We start from the raw sequence: 22,416 nt of genomic DNA, 5'->3' as shown, positions 1-22,416 counted from the left end.
GTCTAGGGAAGATCTGGGAGAACTTGGAGGAGAAATGATATCAAAATATACTGTATGAAAAACTTCAAAAATATTAAAAATATAAAATGATCATAGGTGAATATTAAAAGGAAAGAATTTACAAAGTACTCCAACTGTGAGTTATCAAAACATGAGGTAATTTCTAATGATTCATTTCCTTCAATATTATAAAATTGATTGTTCCTTTGGGGTTCCCTTCAATCCACTCACTTCATCTTAACCTCACTGGGTGGCCTTGTTACTTGTTCTAAGTAAAAGAAATATTGATTATTAATAACTAAAATTCTCTATAAGAACATCTGCTGTATCAAGGGCTTTCTGTAAATCTTGTTTATATCAGAGAAAATTTCCTCCCTGACATAAAGTAGACATGTCTTTCCCTATCCTCTGCAGGTTTACGGAGCTAGAAATCTCTGCATAAAATCTTCCAGTAAGTAACAGAGATTTACAAAATTATAGTAGTACCCAATGTCCCATTAGTTTTCCAGTTTTCTTTGCTATTGGGGCACAAAATCAGTTTGGTGGAGAGTCTAACTGGAGACTGACTGATTCATAACCTGGCAGCATAAACACCACATTCTAAATGTTTTTTCCATCATTTATCTTGTATATTTCCAACATGTTTTATAAATATAAATTTATATATTCTACTAGATCTTATCTCCCTTATTTATTCATTCATTCATTTACTTATATTGGTTTTCCTAATGGTTTCTCTGTATAGCCCCGGCTGTCCTGGGACATGCTCTGTAGACCAGGCTGGCCTCGAATTCAGAGATCTGCCTGCCTCTGCCTCTCTAGTGCTGCAATTAGAGATGTGTGTCAGCTCCCTTATTTTGATTAGTTACTGAATCGGTCTAAACTTCTGAGTTTCCCGCTATCATTTGGTGAGAGGTTCAAGGGCTGGGCAGCCCATCTTGTCATCATAGCACAGTGGCCAGAGTTTCATCATTTTAGAAGAAGGCTACAAATGGGACAAACTACCTCTAGCAAAAGACATGACATGGAAGATACCTACATCAACAATTAAGAAGTCCAGCCAACACCAGGCATTGGTAAAATAAGTTTGATAGCCATAGGCCACCCACTTGAGAAGCATCTCCAGGATGAAGATGTAAGTGAAGACCTTGTCAGCATACTCCAGCATGGTCTTGATGGTCTTCCGCTGATCAATGTATATGTCTTCAAAGGCCTAAGAAGAAAAAGTCACACATTTTAGCTTTCACAAGCCACAGAATCCGAAAGCTTTATTTTTCCAGATTGTATATGCACATGGTATTCCCTTGAGACAGGAGAGACTTGGTGTTGTTCTGCTACTCTCTGGGTCTTTTCATTTTAAATTAGATAAAAAAGGCATACTTTTCTAGGTACTAAAACCAGAGGGGTCTTCATGACTCTACTCTTTCTGAAGTGAAAGTATAATTTCATGAGCCAATTGGCTAGGCCAGAAAGTATGTCTTCATTGTCATATTGCATGGCAGACATTGTCATTCTTTTCTTGCCATGGGTGTGACTCAGAGGCTAGAGTATTTGTCTAAGCTATGTGAGACCAGAAATTCTACCTTCAGCTCCATGAGAGGGAAAAATATTCCATCTCTTACTTATGTTTTTTATAGAGAAGAGATTAAATAAATAATGATGGTTTTTATAAAGCAGGAATGGTTTATCAACATATTGTCCAATTTTACTAAGTACGTCACTGTATTTTGTTTATTGATTTTGCAGATAGTTTTACTTCTTAGCAGAGATAAGGCGACATTACTTAATGTTAACGTGACATTACTTTTTAGTTAGATCCTACTATGTGTTGTACTAAAATAAACCTGAGATGGTACTTTACTTCTGAGATATATTTTGTTCAATGATGAAAGGATTTTTTGGCTAAAGTGGTATGAAGAAAACATTTATCCTACCCAGAAATCAACAGGAAAATAAATACAAGATTTAAAATCTTGTAAGAAATTCTGTTTTACTCAGGGAAGCACTTTGTATTTATTTATGTATATATTTTATCTGTGAATCCATGTATGCATATATGTATGAACATCTCTCTCTCTATTTATCATCTATCTATTAAATATTTTATGACAGCCAGGCACTTGGGAGGCAGAAGCAGGTGGATCTCTGTGAGTTCGAGGCTAGCCTAGTCAATAAGAACTAGTTCCAGGACAGGCTCCAAAGCTACAGAGAAACTTGGTCTCAAAAAACCAAAAATAAAATAAAATAACCCCCAAAACAGAAACAAACAAATCAAACTATTTTATGACTTCAATATTTCTTTACATCTAAAATTCTAAAATGCTACCAATATAGTTCTATCTTTGTAAATAATTTTCATCTAAATTTAAAGAGATTCTGATGGAACTAACATCTTCCAATGAAGAGAATCCAATCTTTAAATCATCACTTAGGCATTCTGTCCACTATTAATTTTCACGAATATTCATTGTTTTCTGAGAAGCCCAAGAGTTGTGAGCACACACGAAAAGGGACAGAGAAGTGCTTCCTAAGGACCTATTGGAGTGCCCACCCAGAGTTCATTCGATCTCAGAGGACGTGGAATCATAGTAACAGCTCTTCCACGAACTTTTCTGTGGTTCTCACTTTCACGTTTCATTCAGCAGAGAGGAAATGAATACTCATTTGTTTATAATGACCAAGCAGAAGGGCCAACTTTTCTGAGCTTCTTCATAATAAGCAAGCACTGATGAATGCTTAGAAATGAATGATTAGAAATATACACACATACAGAAAGCAAGCCCAGCAATACAGAGTTACTTGTTAAATTTGTGTCTGGGAGATTAAAAGGTGGAATAATTGAAGCCTCAGTGGCAACTAAGGCTATGGAGTGCAAAGGGTTAGAAAGTCCCTGGTGCCAGGTGATTTTCAGAGTCCCTGCTGTAGCACGTTGGGTTAATTACTTAATTACGTTCACTCACCAGAGCACCGCTACTCAGGAGGATCATGAACACAATGAAGGTCTCAAACCAGTTGTGCTCAACTATTCGGAAGCAAGTTCTACGCAGGTTCCACCATTGCTTTCCTCGCCCTTCCTCCACACTAATTTGACAGCACTTGAATCTCCGTACACAGCCTGCAAACATAAGGTTCCAATAGGAGTAGAGAAGACAGCTCTGCCGCCGCCATAATGCACCTTGTCAAGCCCAGGTGTATCCTTCCACCACCAGCGTGACCCCTAATTGACTGTGATCACACTTTCATCTTACAGCAACAAGTGTGTATTTATGAGCGATGGGAAATCGATGGACCACGCGGCATCTTCAGATTTTGCCTTTTCTTTGCACAATGATGCTTTAAAAAAACCACTTTGTAAATTACAAATGTGACAAGTAGTTTGTCTTTACGGTATGAATGTATTATATTCTGTTGTAGCTGCTCGATTAAAGGACTGCAAAATAAAATTGATAACTGAACATTAAACATCCCCCTTAAGAAGTGTGTAGAGTGGCAATACAGATTCCATCAGCATATAGGTATTCTTGTGGTGCTCCTGGAAGGGTGTGTATGTTTTTCCTGAGATAGCTGAGTTTACTAACAGGTGATTTGAATGACCCTGTTTCGATGCGCCTTTGGCTTCCCCACATTGCTTTTATTTTCTGAATCAAACCTGTGGCCATCACTAATTGCCTTTCTAAACACCATGGAAAAAAATTAAAAGGGAAAGAAGAAAGTACTATATATGTTCTTGTGTTTAAGTACTTTACACTAAGTTTTCTTTTCTTTTTTTTTTAAAAAAAGAGATAAATACAGGAACACTGCCCCAAGGCAAAAGGAAGACAGTGGCGAGAAGAGGTGGGATGTCAGAAAGAAAGCAGAGAAAGAGAAAGTAAGGTATGAGTGGAAGAAGAGCTAAGGAGCAGAGCAGTGAAGGAAAGGGGCAGAAGGAAGGAGTAAGCTGCCACAAACACTTAAGAAAGTAATCACAAGAGAGCTGCCCGGGTGAATTCTGTTTGAATTCGTCAGCAGAACAAGAAACTTCCTGATGGGCACACAAAGGTAGTTTTGAGAAAGGCTTAGCATGATAATATACGTAGTTTACAGAGGAAACAAAGAAAGACTGGTGACATTTTAGGCCTATCAGGCAAAGAACAATGAATATAAAATTAGAAATAAACTGAGATTTCCCAAACTCAAATCTCAAAGGCTCAAAATCATAGTAAATACTAACTATAGGAGAATGGGTCTCACACTTTTGCCTGCATCTCTGTCGGCTCAAGCAGGCTCTGTGAAGAGCCCAGGAATCCAGGGCACTGTGCATTTCCTATGTTCACAGTATGCATTAAGAATTTTGCTTTTCATGTAAAAACCTGGCTTTAAATTTGAAACCCCCTGAATTTTCATAGCCAGAATATTTACCATTCGAGCAAATTCTCTTTGTGAGCATCGGACAAACATTTAAGACATAAACTTCTTGTAAAAACAATCACTATTTTCTCTGAAAAAAATGTCAATTAGTCATGAGTTTTGATGAAACAGAAGCATTTTTCTCTAAACTCATAACCTCTGCTATGGTTGAAAGGAAATAATCAGAGTACGGTACTGGATTTAAAATTTTCGAAATGCTTGAAATGGGCCTAAGTTTTCTCGTGTGTGAGGGACCCACTTTGGGTGGTTGGCAGCTGCAAAAGCTGCCCTCTCCAGGTGCAGTGCGAGCATGACCACCTCCCCTTTACCTTCAGTGAAGCAGGCTTCAGGCTCCAGGGTTTCTTCGGGTTCAATGACAGGCTGTTCCTCTGCAGGGGCCCCAATGTCCACTGTGCTCCCTTCTGAAGAGCTACTGCTTTCATTGAGTTTCTGTGCAGAAAACGGGCATAAAGAGCAAATTCCTTTAATAATTCTCTGGTGAATTATTATACCACGAAGGGATTACTATTATGACTGTATTTTGTGTTTTTCTTGAGGAAAGAGGGCCTGAACATTCATAGTAAAACAGAGATTCAGAAGAAGAAGAAGGAGAAGCTCACTATAAATTCCTTGCCCAGGAATTTCTGTATGCAATCAGAGTGCCATATCAGGTTGGGTTGTTACAAGTGACCATCAGTAACATAGTAAGGACATTTCTGTCCTGTGGATTGGGCGGGGGAGGGCAATGTCATGATTTGTAGGAGTGGGGAGGAGAGAGAGAGAGGATGAAACCAAGAGAAACCTTAGGAAGAAATAAAATCCTTAGTCTATTCTATGTTTGAACGTCTATATATGGTTCTTTAAAACTGTCTTACTTCTGGCTATTATGACCTGCTGCTTTAACTTATGTTTATAATATCCATTGTTAGTTAGATCAGAAGATCAGAATTATTTATTATAAAAGCACCCATATTTTTATATTCCATATGCTCTTTGGAGACAAGATGTCTTACAAAAAGTTTAAAAAAATACATCAATAAACAAATATCTTTAAATTAGTAAATAAGCAGGTTCCCAATTACTGAAAAATATTTTAGAATATAAAGCATTGCAAAGACAGATCAATAAATCCACAGAAAAGTCAGTTTCCCTTAATGCATAATGTTTATACTAATATCCCATGTGAAGCTAACTAGATAGAAACACTGTTTCTCAGCATTTGACAGTAGTAATCAAACACATGGCTCTCTTTTTGACTTTTTGGGATACAAGGATGGCCACAGTTTTCACTAATACATTTGAGGTACTGACTTTTTATTCTGCCTTTCAAAGAAAACAAAAGTTGATAGATTGATATAGATGTGAATAATTTGCATTGGTATGTATCTTGGTTTATTGATACAAATTTAAGGTCAGTTTTGTTATATGTATATTTATTTCTTTTTTTTTTTTTTTGGTTTTTCGAGACAGGGTTTCTCTGCAGCTTTAGAGCCTGTCCTGGAACTAGCTCTTGTAGACCAGGCTGGCCTCGAACTCAGAGATCCGCCTGCCTCTGCCTCCCGAGTGCTGGGATTAAAGGCGTGCGCCATCACCACCCGGCTTGTATATTTATTTCTAATCTTGATTAAGGTATTGTGTTTTTGAAGTTCATTTTAAAAATGTAATGTATGATTAAGAAATATAGGTTAATAGTTATCTATAATAGTCAAGACTGTAGTCATGCTAGGTTTTTTTTAAATATATAGAGATATATTTCAGTTAGTTAGGTATTCTTCAAATCTTTCAGAGACCTTTAAATATGGCATTTAAAATGTTTTAACAACTTAGGACTTTTCATGACAATGAGACACATCTGCTCCTGGCAGCACCAAGCTACTTCAAGAGGAAGATGGTCATTGAAGAGGCTCCTTATGGTGTTGGTTAGCCATTTGGGCAAGAAACTGCTCTTGCCTGGATTGCTTCACTGAACATGCAGGACCCGCAGAGAAATGACTGCTGAACTTGCCTAAAGGTGAGATGATCTTTTGGGGTTTCTGCTTCATGAAAGAGTCTGCAAGACACTTTGCAGGATACAGAAGAAAGTGACTGAACTGTTTTTGAAATTTCCTGCTTCATTGAAAAGTTTTCCAGATACTATGGGCCTATAGGTTAAAGATGGATGCCCCAATGGTACAGAAGAACTTTGGGTAATTGTCTAGGCAGCAAGATGTCTCTGTCATTTCTAGAATTTTGGAAGTTGCTTCAATGCACTTTTTGTTTACTTAGGTAATATTGTATTCTTCTGGAGTCTTTGATGGAGTTGAAGAATTTATAGTTATAGTTAAAGTTTTCCTTAGTTATGACAAAAGATAAAGTATATATAAATAACTGTAATTCTTGCTTGATAACTGTTTTGTTATATGTAATTTTACTATGATAAAGTTAAAGCCTTTTTTTTATTTAAACAGAAAAGGAAGGTGATGTGGGAGCCCCCTCTTGTGCTGTGATTATCATTAATGAAAACAGAAACTGCCTTGGCCTGTTGATAGGGCAGAACTTACATAGACAGGGAAGATGGAACTGAATGCTGGGGAAAAGAAGGGCAGAATCAGGAGATGCCATGGAGCTGCTGTTGCTGGAGATAGACATGCTGAAACTTTGATGGTAGGCCACAACCTCGTGGTGATATACAGATTAATAGAAATGGGTTAAATTATGATGTAAGAGTTAGCCAATAAGAAGCTAGAGCTGATGGACCAAGCAGTGATTTAATTAATACAGTTTCTGTGTGATTATTTCAGTTCTGGGTGGCCGGGACAAACAAGCGTTTCCTTACAATAGCTTTGATAAAACTAAGTACTATTTTTATTGTCCTATAATAAAGAATTATCTGAGAAATTCCTGGAGAAATTTTTAAGAACTCAGCCAAAGGCATTATGTTAATATTTTCAAGGTGTCATTGTGTGTAGAAGACAAATTGATCCCCTCCTCAGTAAGACTCACTTGTAATATATTTATATTCACATTTCGTATTTTGACATTTTAAGGCTGCTTACATATGGTTTTACCTCTTACAAAGTATTTTTCATGAATAAACACAGGCTGACAGCTTTTTTCTTATTATTTGTATATTGGCATCCTAATCCATAGATATAATATGAGCTTTAAATTATTTCTACTTGTACTTTATTCTTTTGAGTTATTAGAAAATTTCTTTGTAGTGAGGATATGACAGGACAGTTTGATAAAAAAATAATAAAAACAAGGTAAACATTGGTGTGTAATTGGAAACACAAAAACTCAACCATGTTTACCAAAAGTTGGATTGCATAAAGACCTGTCATCCCTTAGTTTTTAGATGGAATTCTGCTGTGGGAATTCCTTCAACCAATAGCCTTTAAGATGCCAGCCCACTTTGGGTTGGTCTCATGTACTAAAAATCAGATGAAAAGCAGACGTGGGCCTCTTGGTTGCAGGATTTAGTTCTAGTTCCCAGTGCATGCAGAGGACTGTGGGTCACTACCCTTTCTGAGAGTTTATCCCCAAATAAATATACTCCATTCCAGGCTATTGTGGAACTCTTTTGCATGTCAACAAAATTCTGTCTTCTAATTTACATTAATTTATTGACCAGATCTGAGGTTAGATACCTCCATTCACCGTCTATTTTCTGGAATTTACTACGATTTACTTTGAGTTCAAATACAAAGTTCAGTTTTGTAAACCCCTCTTGGACACTGGCAAATAGTGCTCACATTAAAAATACTAATACTTATGAGATAAATGTAAATTTGGAAAAAAAACTCATACTTTCACCTTCATTGTTGTGTCATTAAGAGACACGGTGTCTTCATTTAGTTTGTTACTTACATTTTAAGCACAAGATAAAAACATTGTATCAAAACTCTAGAAGTAAACATATGCTTACCAATATATTTTTATTTTTTCATTGTCTTTTTTTTTTGGTTTTTCGAGACAGGGTTTCTCTGCAGCTTTTTTAGAGCCTGTCCTGGAACTAGCTCTTGTAGACCAGGCTGGTCTCGAACTCACAGAGATCCTCCTGCCTCTGCCTCCCGAGTGCTGGGATTAAAGGCGTGCGCCACCACCGCCTGGCCTTTTTTTCATTGTCAAAATTTTTTAAAAAAATGAGTATAGTTCTTTTTTTGATATAACACTACCACTCAAACATGGAAGAAAGCTCTTTTGCTGCAAGGGAAGGGCTCACTTCAACTTTGCACACAAGACACGTTTCCAAAAATATTTTAGAGATACTAGGTAAGAATGCAACCCAAATGTCTTTCAAACAAGAATTTTACTAATTTAAAATTTAATTTGCTTCTCCTTTTTCTGTTCTTAAATCGCTACTAACTTTTACTTTGAAATGAAAGTATTGTTTTTCACTGTTTTGAGATTAATAAAATATTTTAAAGACATTTTGGCACTTATTAAGCTATTAATCAATATTTAACTTATTAAATCACAAATGGACTTAATAGAGAGTGGGTGTATTTTTACATGTGAACCCCAGGAGCTAAATTATACACATATCCTCCGATCTGTGGAATCCATAAATAGTTGGCAGGCTCTCTTAAGAGGTGAGATGAAGGGATGCAGAAACCGCATCGCTCTTGAAACACGCTCTTTGCCTTGCCCACTAGGGCATTCCAAAATCACTTAAATCTGCCATGTTGATGCTAAGAGCATTTTCCCTTCACAGTGGATTTATGCCATGTTTCTTGCTTTTAAAGTTGTTCTTTGGTACAGAAAGTGATTTTGACCTTGAAGGTGAAAAACACAACACAGAACAAGCAAAGCAGGCTCGGTGTTTATCCGGGAGGAATCAATCAGATGGCTTGTTCTTGTGCTCAGCTTTAATTTTAAACATGAAATGCTTTTATTTGGAGACCAGATTTATTACAGGGATCTTATTTATGTATATTAATGAGAGTTTAACTCAAAATAAATCATTCTGGAACGTCATGATCAAAGGGTATATTGCACCGTTGCATGCATGTAGAGACACAACAAAGAAAACACATGTATAAACTGAGCATATATCAACCTATGAATAGAGCATGACCTATTTTAAATCTTAGCCTTTTACTGAGATAACACATATATGCAAACACAAATAAGTGAGATCCCTGATACTCTGTTTATCAGTTATTATAGACTCAGAGTGTTAAACGGATGGAATGGATTTGGAGTGTATGAAGGAAGATGTATTTTTTTTTGTTTTTTTTTTCACACTCTTAATTCATTTCCATAGACACTGCAGTTAGGATTTTCCCACTATTGTGCCTCTGTGCTGTTTCCCTGAATATGAATCCCCAAAATATCTCAATGCAGCCACTGATCGTTTTAATATCAGCCCCTACATCTAAAAGTGAGAATTAGTCACTTGACACACAAACTTTATAAAAGCTTGAGTCATCCTTAAATTGACATGTTCAATAACCTAAATGACGACATATGCCAGCAGTATCTATCTCGGACAACTACCTACCAAATACCGCATGGTTTCGCTTGAAACATGGTGGATATACCAACAAATTTTTATAAGGAATCGAATGTCTTTGACATATTGATGTCTTTAAAGTATTTGGACTATAAGGATGCTTTACTATTTGGGGACTTCTATCAAAGCTTGAACCACAGATTCTTTGTTTTAGTTTTTTTTTTTTTTTTTTAGAATTGTATTACAAAATTATCTATGTCCTCAATGAATAATATACCATAATGTCCATTATAAGTTGAAAATATAAGTAAAAAGTATATTAAGGACACATACTGAACACCGTAGCTAGCAGCACAGTAAACAGGAACACATTGGTTATTGAGAAATAGTAGTAGTAAGTCAGTCCAAGTCAGGGACAGCCTGCTAATGTTTAAAGTTAATATTTTTGCAAGTAAGATCCCATGCACTGAATTGTATTTCCCCACCTATTTTTCTGTTCCAACTTCAAATGATGAAGCTATCTATATATCTGAAACTGGGGTTTGTCAATGAGCCTACTTATCAAGAGAATCATGAGGCTAAGGCTATAATCCAGTAGAGTGATGCCCTTACAAGTTGGGAAATTACAGGTTGGGAAAGAGAAAACATGTATTTCTGGGATATGTGCACATATCCCAGACAGGCTCTGTAAAGACACAAAGAAGATGGCCATCTACAACTTTAGAAGATGGCCCTCAGCAGACACCGACCCGGTGGTACCATGGTCTTGAATTGTCTACTTTCCAGAACCGTGAATAAATAAATTTTGCTTATATCACTCATCCAGTTCATATTGCAGTGCTATTTTAGCCCACATAGAACTATAACCTAGTGCAATTTTAATGTGAGGAACAACATGGACCACTTCTTTTGAAAGTTCACTCTATGAATTTGAGCTGAGGTGATAAAATAGAACAACATAAATACTCATAGACGAAGCTCCGGATTTCACTTTTATCAGTTATATGCTCCTAAGCATCCAAAACAGTTTTGATTTATTTTTACTTGAAAAGTTACAATACCATGTTCCCTCACTGTTCATTATAAAAATTAAGTAGTTATATAATGATGTTATTTTATTTTCATTTACCATTTGTTACTCATTTAACATTTAATATTCTTTTCTTTTATTTTTTTCGAGACAGGGTTTTTCTGTAGCTTTGGAGCCTGTCCTGGAATTAGCTCTTGTAGACCAGGCTGGCCTCGAACTCACAAAGATCCACCTGCCCCTGCCTCCCGAGTGCTGGGATTAAAGGCCTGCGCCACCACCACCCGGCAACATTTAATATTCTTTAATAAGACTGTGAAAAATCACACATTAGTATATTATGCTTTGATTTGTCATTCATCTCCCTGGGATTGAGTCTTTGGCTTCTCAATAAAATAATATTTGATTTTATGCCCAAAAGTTTCTACAAATTTTAAGTACAGACAATATAGTCTACATACATTTATTTATACATATACATATGCATAGATTTCTACCTCCCCAAATTTATATGATCTTACCTCTTTGCTTTCTTCTAGATCCGATTCACTGCTAAAGTCCTCTGTGTTTAAGTTCTCAAAGTCAGACTCCCCCACAGCAATGGGAACAGTCACCGTGAGGGTGGGGTTGTTTATGAATGACATGTAATCACTCTCATCAATGATGTACTTTTCCACGCTGCTGCCAGTTCCTATGCCACTAGTGGTTCCATTCACGTCTTTCAGACAGTTCAGATCTTTCCCAATTTCTGTCGTGTGGTTCGATATACAATTCTCTTTTCTGTTGTTTAGATCATCCAGTGGCTTAATTTCATCTAAAATCTTCTGTTTCCTAACAAAGGACTGCTGAATAAACTCGTATATTTTTCTTTTCACATACGCTATTCCCTTGTGCATTCTGTCCACGGCAATTTGAAGGTTGTTCATTTCATTGTCGTCGTCAGTGGCTGCAAGGTTGTCTGCACTAAATGAGCTCAGAAGCAAGGCCAGGAAGAGGTTCAGGACCTTGAAAACAAACATAGGTACATCTTCACCAAAACACAGAGAAGAGCACAGGTCCCTTATCCCCTAGGTTTAGAAATAATCTAAATCTATATGAGCAAGAGATACAGCAGTTGTTAGAAGTTAGGGAAGCTAAGTCAGAACACAAACTGCATATCATAGGCTCTGGGTTCAACATCCAGCCCTGGAAAAGTCTTGGACATTCAGAATTTTTTTTTTCTCATGGTTTATTTTTTCTTATATTTAAAAATTTCCATCTCCTTCCCTCCTCCTCCCCCCTCCCTCCCCTCCTCCTCTCCCTTCCCTCCCCTCCTTCTCCCCCTTCCCTCCCCTCCCCTCCACCCATACCTCCCCTCCCTCCCTCTCAAGGCCAAGGAGCCATCAGGGTTCCCCACTCTATGCTAAGACCAAGGTCCTCCCAACTCCCCCCAGGTCCAGGAAGGTGATCGACCAAGCTAAGAAGGCTCCCACAGAGCCCGTCCATGCAGAAGAATCAGAGCCCAGAGCCATTGTCCTTTGCTTCTCAGTCAGCCCCCGCTGTTGGCCACATTCAGAGAGACGGGTTTGGTCGCATGATCCATCAGTCCCATTCCAACTGGAGTTGGTGATCTCCCATTAGTTCTGTCCCACCGTCTCCATGAGTGAACGCACCCCTCTCGTTCCTGACTTTCTCCCTCATGTTCTCGCTCCTTCTGCTCCCCCAGCTGGCGACAGATGGGGAAGGTGACTGAGCCCCACATTGGAGCACTGGACTGAGCTCCCAAGGTCCTGATGAGGAGCAGAAGGAACGAGAACATGAGGGAGAAAGTCAGGACATTCAGAATTTTTGATATGGCCTTATCTCTATAAAACAAAAGCATTTTTCCTACTGCTCTGAAGATTTCCCACACATGAAATGAAGAATTCAAATGAATTAATTTAGTATTGTATTTAAAGTTATATGAGTAAAATAAAACATTCACTGATATAATCTAACAGTTCTAAATTTAAAAATCATTAATAGTTGCAAATATGCATTTAAATATACTTTGAAGTTTCTTTCTTGATAGTATTATGTTGATGGGTGTTAACAAAATCATCATGATTATGACCAAATTTAGAATTAAAAGCTTAAGTCTTTAAAATGTTCATTGACCTTTTTTTTTTTGGTTTGTTTTTTTCGAGAAAGGGTTTCTTTGTGTAGTTCTGGTTGTCCTGGAACTAGCTTTGTAGCCCAGTCTAGTCACAAACTCACAGAGATCCACATGACTTTGCCTCTCACGTGTTGGGATTAAAGGAATGCACCAGCATTAATTAACCATTCTTGTCAACACTATTTGATATCAAAAGATCTCTCTCCCTCCACATGCACAAGCACACACACCCACACACACTACACATGCACAAAGAGACACATATACATGGCATATATACACGTGGCAGATTTTAAAAAGATTTTATCAATTCTATGCAATTTACAAAATAAATGTGATGAAATGATTGACCCAAAATGGTATTGAGGATAAAAATTATAGATATTAGTGTGCACACATTTTAAAACTGTATTTCTTTATTACCATGGTGTATTGTGATAGTACATATTGCCATATTACAGTATTTGTTTCACAATGAGACTATAAACATATCTAAGATCAGAGGTATTAACATTAATGATGATAAAAGTTATTTTTCCTTTAATCCCAGCACTCGGGAGGCAGAGGCAGGCCGATCTCTGTGAGTTCGAGGCCAGCCTGGTCTACAAGAGCTAGTTCCAGGACAGGCTCTAAAAAAGCTGCAGAGAAACCCTGTCTCGAAAAACCAAAAAAAAAAAGTTATTTTTAATAAAATGAGCACCACTCTGTCATGCTGTGAGTGTATATCTGAAATGCATATCGAATTTGGCTACATACCACGAGGTTCCCAATCACCATGACCATCATAAAGACAGTAAGGCACATGGCTTGGCCCGCAACCTCCATGCAATCCCACATGGTCTCTATCCACTCGCCACATAGCACCCGGAACACGATCAGGAAGGAGTGGAAGAAGTCGTTCATGTGCCAGCGCGGGAGTTTGCAGTCACTGGCAATTTTGCAGACACAGTCTTTGTAGCTCTTCCCAAACAGCTGCATGCCGACCACGGCGAAGATGAAGACAATGATGGCCAACACCAGGGTCAGGTTGCCCAGGGCGCCCACCGAGTTGCCGATGATCTTGATGAGCATATTCAGTGTGGGCCAGGATTTTGCCAACTTGAAGACTCGGAGCTAGAAAATGAGAACAAATTAATATATGTTATTATGATCTTCACAAGCATTAATTATATTGAGGCTTACTAAGGAAAAGGGGGGTACAGCCAGTGACTGTGCTTCTTCCTAGCCTGAATGCAGCCATGAGGTTCATAGTTAACCCTACACATCCCCAAACCCTCCTACATTGTCTTGCTCGAACATTCTCAGATTTATGGTTAATATTTGGATCTTCCCAGGAAGAATCTAATTTTTCCAGCTTTTAATTATGTAGATCATCTTCTTTGAAAGTTAATTCTTAATTATATATTGGAAACTGTTCTTCAATTTGTTTCTCTGAGACATACCAAATTTCATACTGTCATATTAACATCTGATTGTGAATAAGTTTTGCCAAAGGATTCATTTGTCAAGAAGGTTTTAAGTAACTTTACATTGAGCCTGATATGAATAGAAAAAAATATTTATGTCAATTAATGTTACCCTGGAGTAAAGATATAAATAAATACACATGCATTGTACACCTGGAATATTTACTATGACTCCTCTTTGATCTTCAGGACCATGTATATGAATTCATGCATATGTTTAATAGTCCTATAAATTTTTTAGTTATTGATGGAATTAGAATTACATGCATTTCGGGTGAAAGTCATTCCCTGCTACCAAGGGCTATTTGCATTTCAAGTCACTATCAAACTATTGACCATATCCATTGAGCACACTTCTTTGGTTTGAGAATATTAATTGTACAGTCATTAGAAACAATAGTTCGTCAACATGGCAACAGAAAAAAAGACATTAGTGTTCACATGACAGGGTTAGTGACAGCTCAGTGGCAAAGCATGTTCAGGATTCTGTGTTATGTAACCAAGCACTGAAAACTAGTAACTGATAGTATTAGTAAAGTTTACATGTCTAAACTCTTCAGAAGAAAGCTTCTTTTTTATATAAATAACTGGAGAGATAATATTCCCATTTAGAGGCATCAAGTTACACAAAACCATAAGATGTTAAGTCTATGTGTGGGAAAGTCTATGGCACCATTGGGAAAAACAATTATTATTGCCATGGTCTTCTTTACCAGTCGAAATGATCGGAGAACTGATAATCCTTCCACATTGGCAAGGCCAAGTTCTACCAAGCTTAGTGTCACAATGAAACCATCAAAGATATTCCAGCCTTCTTGGAAATAATAGTAAGGGTCCATGGCTATGATTTTCAGGAACATTTCCGCTGTGAAGATCCCAGTAAAAACCTAAGATCAAAACAAAAATACTCAAATTCTATCAGATAATGATTATGATAAATATGCCATCATTTTTTTTCCTTTGGATAAAAAGCTTAGGCTAGTTCTCTGTTACTAATCCTGTTACTGTCTTCCTTGTAGAGGCAAATTTAGTTGACAAGGCTGGTTTGAATTACGTACTGTATTATCCTCACAGAAGCTACAGTAACCAGCTAAGCGAATACTGTAATTATTCCATTACAAGGGAAGGAAACAATATTCCAAGGTGCACAAAACACCCGTCTTTTTCAACCAGCTAAAAAAATTGCGAAATTAAAATTTGTGTACCAATGTACAATTTTGATGATGTTCGTTCTGTTAAATTGCCTTTATTTACAGACCTCATGTAACCCATATAATGATAAGATTTTTTCCACAGTTTTATTTGTATGCTTATCCTTATTTCTTTCAAATCAGGTAGCTATTGTTCGTGTGCATCTTGTGTTGCAATGTTATCATCATTATCATTACTTCTTATATGCATAAAAAGCATATTCCCATACTACAAATAGTAGATATTTAAAATACAAATACTCTATAGGATATGCATATTTTCATTTTCTATATCAATAAAATCCTAAAATTCCCCCCAATATTATATTAAATGCACACCATACTTTACATACTTGTTCCTTCAAATAAAAGCTGAGATTTCTAAGTTGATTCAGAAAATATTTTAACAACTGATGTTTTCAAAAAAAAAAGAAAAAAGAAAAAAAATTAAAAAAAGCCGGGTGGTGGTGGTGCACGCCTTTAATCCCAGCACTCGGGAGGCCGAGGCAGAGGCAGGTGGATCACTGTGAGTTCGAGGCCAGCCGGGTCTACAAGAGCTAGTTCCAGGGCAGGCTCTAAAAAAGCTGCAGAGAAACCCTGTCTCGAAAAATCAAAAAAAAAAAAAAAAAAAAAAGAAAGAAAGAAAGAAAGAAAATAACTGATGTTTTAAGATAAAAAGGAGAGTATTAAGTGGAAACTTTGACTAAAAATTGGTTTACTAATCACAGTATGTAGAAAATGCAGTGAGTCTGTACATACTTCATGGTCTGTATCTAGAACAGATTTGTAACACAGAGAACTGACTTCCTAGAAAGAACCTGGAAGGAGAAAAGAGGGAGACACTTCTTGTGTTATTGATCACTTTTTGAAAGAACACAGAAGGAGGAGAATTCATGACCTCATTTGAACCTTCTAGAGCAACAGCACAGTGATGCTATCCATGGCCTTAAATTCTGAAACACTTCAGATTTTCAAAACGTTGGAAACATCACTATTGACTTTTTAATTATTACTACAGGTCTATGTTCTATTTCTCAGCTTTTTTCATAGACATGAAAAAAAGCAGTGCATAGACTGTTGGATATAATCGCCTTAGGGATGTAGGAATTGTGGTTGGAAGAGCGCTGATAAGCTATTAAATATAGTAAACAGTTTCTCAAGCAGAAAATTTGAATACTGAACAGATTTACCTTCTAGTATGCTTACCAAGTTTCCTACTGTAAGCACATTATTGAAATGATCCGTCATGGGGTAGTGCTCCATGGCCATGAAAAGGGTATTTAAGACAATGCAGATCGTGATGGCCAGGTCAACAAATGGGTCCATCACTACCAGGTTGACAATATGTTTCACTTTTAGCCAATATGGGGAACAGTCCCAAATTAAGAATATGTTGGAAAATTTATACCAACAAGGTGGACATTTTTGCCTTGATTCTTCTAGTTCTAGATTAAAAAAAAAAAGAAGGAAGAATACTAAATGACCATTTTTGCAGTATAAATATTTACATTAGATCACTAAACACTTTCAATAGCAAGAGTATTTCTGTTTGCTGCAAAGATAATTACTTGATACAATGATATAGATGCCATCAGACATATACATAAGGTAGAGGTAAGAAAGAAATAATTTTCCTTTTTCGCATTGATCCTGCTGCTGCGCACATGGCTGCTAGTAAGGTTGTTGGCCTTAGAGATAAAGTTGCAACAGGAACATAGATAATTAACTCTGTAAAATCCTGTGTTCTGGACAGGCTGCTCATTTGTAGTATTTAGGATAAGGATTAATGAGATATGTCATGCTTTAAACATGCTTTTATTTTTGTGAAAATGACTTGTTCTTCTCTCCAATCTTAAAATTATTTTGGATCATGATGTAAGGAACCATTTTGCTGAAATTTGAAGCTAATTACATCAGAGGATTTTTGATCGATAAATTAGAAACCTCTCAGAATTCCCACATACTACTAAGACAGAGTCCAGCACACTGAATGAATATTCAACACGTTCAGAATGTATGACCACCTATTTAATAGTAGGGTCATTTATTTTTTTTCTGAGAATATATATAGTTGCCAACATATAAGTGGAGATATTAACTCCAATAAGGTAATGGAAGTTAGATGCAGAGATCCACAATAGAGCACTGGGCTGAGTTCCCAAAGTCCAATAGAAGAGAGAGAGGAGTGATAATATAAGCAAAGGGGACAAGACCATCATGGGGATACCCACTGAAACAGCTGACCTGAGCTAATGGGATCTCAATGACTCTGGTCCAACAGCAGGGGAACCGGTGTAGGACCAAACTAGGCCCTCTCATATGAATGACAGTTGTATGACTGGGGCAGACTGTGGGGCCACTGGTAGAGAGGTGAGGATTTATCTCTACTTCTTGTACTGGCTTTTTGGAACCCATTCTCTTTGGAGGGATACCTTGCTCAGCCTAGATACAGCGAGGAGGGCCTTGGCACTTCCTCAAAGCAATGTGCTAGACTGTATTGACTTCCCATGGAAAGCCTTACCCTCTCTGAGGAGTGGACTGGGGGTGGGGTGAAGGGGGGAAGTGGAGGGAGCAGGAGAAGGGGAGGGAGTGGGAACTGATATTGGTATGTAAAATGAGAAAAGATAGGCTTAAAAATTAATTAATTAATTAAAAAAGCTAATGGATGTTTATTAAAATAATGGCAGTGGGTTTGTTACAAACCTTCTACTGTATTTGTTAAGATGCTGGCTATACTCATTGCCCTTTGCCTTTGGGAAGGATCTTCCAGAAAGTCCATGGAAACATGGAAAGAACTTGACCTTCTCTTTCTCATCTCAGTTTCAGTGGTTGTTCCCTGTAAAGAAAATGCTAAGGCATTAAATGATTAACTCGAGCAATGTGGTGCACAAAAAAATGGAGACAGTGATTTTCATGAAACACATGCATCGTGCATCTTTATATTTAATTGCTGATGGCAGATGCTGGCGACTTATTGGATTATTAACCTGGAATATTCAAACTGTTAACCATGTAGTCATAAAAGAAAATTTAAATGTTTGACTCCTTGATTTTATAATTATGATATATATGATTATAATATAGTTGGTAAAGATTTTCATGGGCGTATTTAAGTTGTTTTCAATTACAGAACAAATTGTAAAATCCTAAAACTTTAAAAAGTCAGATAGGTGGTCAAACCATTTCACTTTTGAAAAATTAGCCACTACATTTTAAGAAAATACCAACTATATTTTAAGAAAATACCAAAGACTATTAGTACACTTAGCTGTCATCTCATTTCCTGATATAAGACATAGATGGTCATTGATAATACAAAGTATATGCTAAAATTTATACATATGATGCAAAGTTAACAGTTTCATCCAGGGTACCAAAGCAATAAGTCTTCTAATGTAAACTTAGTCATGCCTCATCATGCTGATATATTTCCAAGTGAGTGTAGAGTTGAAGAGGAAACATCCTTTGTTTGGAAAGTTCTGTCTGAATGCACAGTCACAAACACACGATACTCCTTTGTTATATAGACAAATATTTTTTCTGGATTAATAATTTATTGGTGTCCCTTTATGTAGATTGACTTTATTGAATACGTATATCAGCATTTTAGTACAATAAATATGAACCCTGGAAATTTCAGGTAATGATGAAGATATCTATGCACAGTGTTTTTGAAAATCTGAACTAAAGCAAAGATAAAGAGTCTGGTGGGAAGATTTACTACACACCCTTTTACACTTAGAAGCTATTTAGTTACTCATACAATAGGTCAATAGGGGTGATGCCTCTATTTCTAAATTCAGTATGGGTACATAGCAAATCATCCGAGATAGTAATCATTGTCCAATTAATCCTTAGCATATACAGTAGGAAATGCATTCACGTTTGTGCAGGGAGTGGTGGGGTTCTACGGTTTAGTTGGTTAGTCTATTAAAGGTGCTACAAGATGCAGAGGCATTCTCAGCTCGACCAACCAGGAATCATTCCCAAGAGTTCCATTCTGTAGAAACACTGGCTGGTGCAGCAATCATGGGCCAGCCATGCCTGAACTATGTAAAACTTTCTTACATTGTCATCAGTAGCTGGCTTATCTATTATCACCTCTGGCAGAAGCTGTCCAACTGGCGACGTCGGAACGGAGGGTCCACCAACCAAGGAAACCACACCATTGCAGTCCACCGTGCTGTGCATCTTCCCATTTGCTGGAAACACTGCCAGCATTCGGGATGACCTGCTAGTTTGACTCAGGTTACTGTTGCGACGCTCTCCATGTCTTCGGGGAACAAACAGTGAGTCTCTCCGGCTCTCATTATCCTCAAACGTGCTGTGTTCATCATCGGCAAAGTCATTCTCAGACCCCACATCCTTTGCTCGCCCTCTAAAGCTGAAAAGGCTCGTTCTGCTATTGCGTCTTGGGGAAAACAGGGAACCACGGATGCTCAACAGAGACTAAAGGTTTGACACAAACAACAAAAAGTAAAATAGTATTAAAACAATGTGTTGGGATAGTTTTGAAAGATTAAGTTGAAGGAAATTTCATCATTTGTTAAAGAAGGTAGCACATTCCTTCTGATTAATATAATTTATAGGCATTCTGATAAAATTAAATTAGCTTTGTACTGTATGTTTTCCAGCCATTGACATTAAATAATAGATAGCTGGAATGTAGCCTGAGATAACGGAAAGAAATTACCCAGCCACTATCTCTTAGATTTAAACAGAAGCATCTGTAAGACTCTCTACGCATGAAACCATGTGCAGTAAACATGAACAGTAGGGCTGTGATGTTCTGCATTTATTTTTCCTTTCAGATAATTCCAATACTAGTTTTTATAGTCTATTTAGTTCATCTTTATATTACCACTTTCTTTTTTTCCGGTTCACCTGTAAAATAGGTTATCTGTAGAACCAGAAGTTAAAAATTCCGAAATTCTGAATGATGCACTTTTCTGCAAAGTGTACCGTGGCTAATATTTCAGAAGTTCATAGGACAACTGAGAAACAAGTTAGGGGAAGAAAATCAACATAGTGTTTTAAATTAACCGAAGGCATATTTCTGAGTAGCTAACTCTTAGTCTATTTCGTTGATGTTGTTAGAAGATCTGAGGACTGGAAGATTAATTGCCACTAATTACAGAAAATTACCAGAAGACATATTCAACATGAAAATACAGTTCTCCTGACTTCCAACCCTGTGTTACTTCAAAAGCATCTTGATGTGGAAGTCCCCTCTGTGTGCTGTGATTACCATTAATGAATAAAGAAACCGCCTTGGCCTGTTGACAGGGCAAAACTTAGGTAGGCGGGGAGGACTGGACTGAATGTTGGGAGAAAGAAGGGTGGAGTCAGAGACACCATGGATCCAGGGCCAGAGGTAGACTTGCTGAAACTTGGCTGGTAGGCCACCACCTCATGGTGATTCACAGAATAAAAGAAATGGGTTAAATTAAAATTCAAGAATTAGCCAATAAGAAACTAGAGCTAATGGACCAAGCAGTGATTTAAATAATATGGTTTCTGTGTGATTATTTCGGTTCTGGGCGGCCAGGACGAACAAGCAAGCTTTCTCCTACAGCATCTAAGATCATATTTGCATTTGTGTAGAGTGGAATAAATCTTTCATATAGCTATATGGAGAAAAAGCAATCTGAAGCATAAGGCTACAGTAGTCCATTCAGTTACCCCCCCCCCCCACATCTGTTTCCATTTTTCGACAGAGAACTCGGCAGTGCGTACCTGGTGGGGGGAAGAGTACCTCTTTTCGTACGTCAGTCTGTTCCCTTCTATGGAGAAGCGAAACCCTTTCCTTCTGACGCTGTCTTCAGACTCGGATTTGTGGAACTCATCCTCGTCTTTCTCTTCCCCTCCAGACTGCTCTTTCTGTTTTCTTTTCTTCCGCCGATTCCGTCTTTCCTTAGCGCTCTTCGAACTCAACTTGGAGGCTTCTGACGAGCTATCTGAGAGCCTGCCTGCTGCACTGGGCTCTCTGGAATGTTCGGAGGCGGTTGCAGCTGCTGCCTGCTACATAGAGGAGAAATCGTTTCGGTGTGGTGCAAGAAAAGATTGCTTATGATCTTTCTTCAAGTTGCTCAAGTTCTGCATCATATACAAAATACTAACTAACCGGAGTAAATATCATCTAGAAGATGCTTTCTGGGTGTAGGGTTTTTCTTTCTTTCTTTTAAGTAATAGCGACTTAAGGAAATAGTCTACTTTTCCCCATGGTAACATTTATTAAGTCTGTATTATGCAACAAAGACCACATGTTCATAAAGATTCTTTGGGCATTGATAGAAATATAAAAAAAACTATAGGACTCAATCTGTTCTAAAAATTAGTTCTTAATGGCCATTATCTTCATTTTTCTGAAAAACAAACAGAAACAGAAGAAAAACTTCAGAGTTACTTAATATCCTACGCCAAAGTTGGAAGTTGAGCTTAGGTCTTCTCCAGTTTCTAAAAGTATTTAATACCATCAACATATTATCAATTGAGGTTAAGAAAGGTATCTCAATCCCTTTCCCACTCCTCCATAATACTATTGTATGTAAGAAGGAGAGAGGGGTCACTAGCTTTCCGCTAAGCAGGAGAAGATGTTCAATCCTCCAAAAGCTGTCCCAACCACCTTTATCTAAACAGTGGCTACCCCTAGTTGGGAGAGTATGGGAGAAAAACCATCCTATGTGGTTACAGCTTGTTTGGTTACGAAGCTGCACTTTTTAGTCATTGTTACTCCCACAATATCTACAATACAGATCTGAGCAGAAGAATTGGTA

The 22,416-nt window shown here is 37.5% G+C and overlaps 1 protein-coding gene across 11 annotated transcripts in view; it reads right to left on the bottom strand.

Moving 5' to 3' along the window:
* The window catches only part of LOC119818474 (sodium channel protein type 1 subunit alpha), a 78,524-nt gene that overhangs the window by 24,730 nt on the left and 31,378 nt on the right, over nucleotides 1–22,416 (bottom strand). For 4 of the 11 annotated variants that reach the window (XM_038335869.1, XM_038335874.1, XM_038335879.1 and 1 more), the window contains exons 10-19: nucleotides 21,377–21,654; nucleotides 19,742–20,089; nucleotides 18,344–18,476; nucleotides 16,847–17,085; nucleotides 15,164–15,337; nucleotides 13,741–14,097; nucleotides 11,372–11,854; nucleotides 4,716–4,836; nucleotides 2,961–3,115; nucleotides 1,040–1,213 (exon numbers count right to left, since the gene is read on the bottom strand). In XM_038335869.1, the coding sequence (XP_038191797.1) occupies nucleotides 1,040–1,213; nucleotides 2,961–3,115; nucleotides 4,716–4,836; nucleotides 11,372–11,854; nucleotides 13,741–14,097; nucleotides 15,164–15,337; nucleotides 16,847–17,085; nucleotides 18,344–18,476; nucleotides 19,742–20,089; nucleotides 21,377–21,654 (2,462 nt within the window). Of the gene's footprint in view, nucleotides 1–1,039; nucleotides 1,214–2,960; nucleotides 3,116–4,715; nucleotides 4,837–11,371; nucleotides 11,855–13,740; nucleotides 14,098–15,163; nucleotides 15,338–16,846; nucleotides 17,086–18,343; nucleotides 18,491–19,708; nucleotides 20,090–21,376; nucleotides 21,662–22,416 lie in introns of all 11 variants that reach the window. The other 7 variants (XM_038335875.1, XM_038335877.1, XM_038335867.1 and 4 more) reach the window with 7 other exon arrangements.

This window comes from Arvicola amphibius, chromosome 7, assembly GCF_903992535.2.
Source record: "Arvicola amphibius chromosome 7, mArvAmp1.2, whole genome shotgun sequence".
In the NCBI taxonomy this organism is placed as follows: domain Eukaryota; kingdom Metazoa; phylum Chordata; class Mammalia; order Rodentia; family Cricetidae; genus Arvicola; species Arvicola amphibius.
This window is presented reverse-complemented; position numbering and strand designations above follow the sequence as displayed.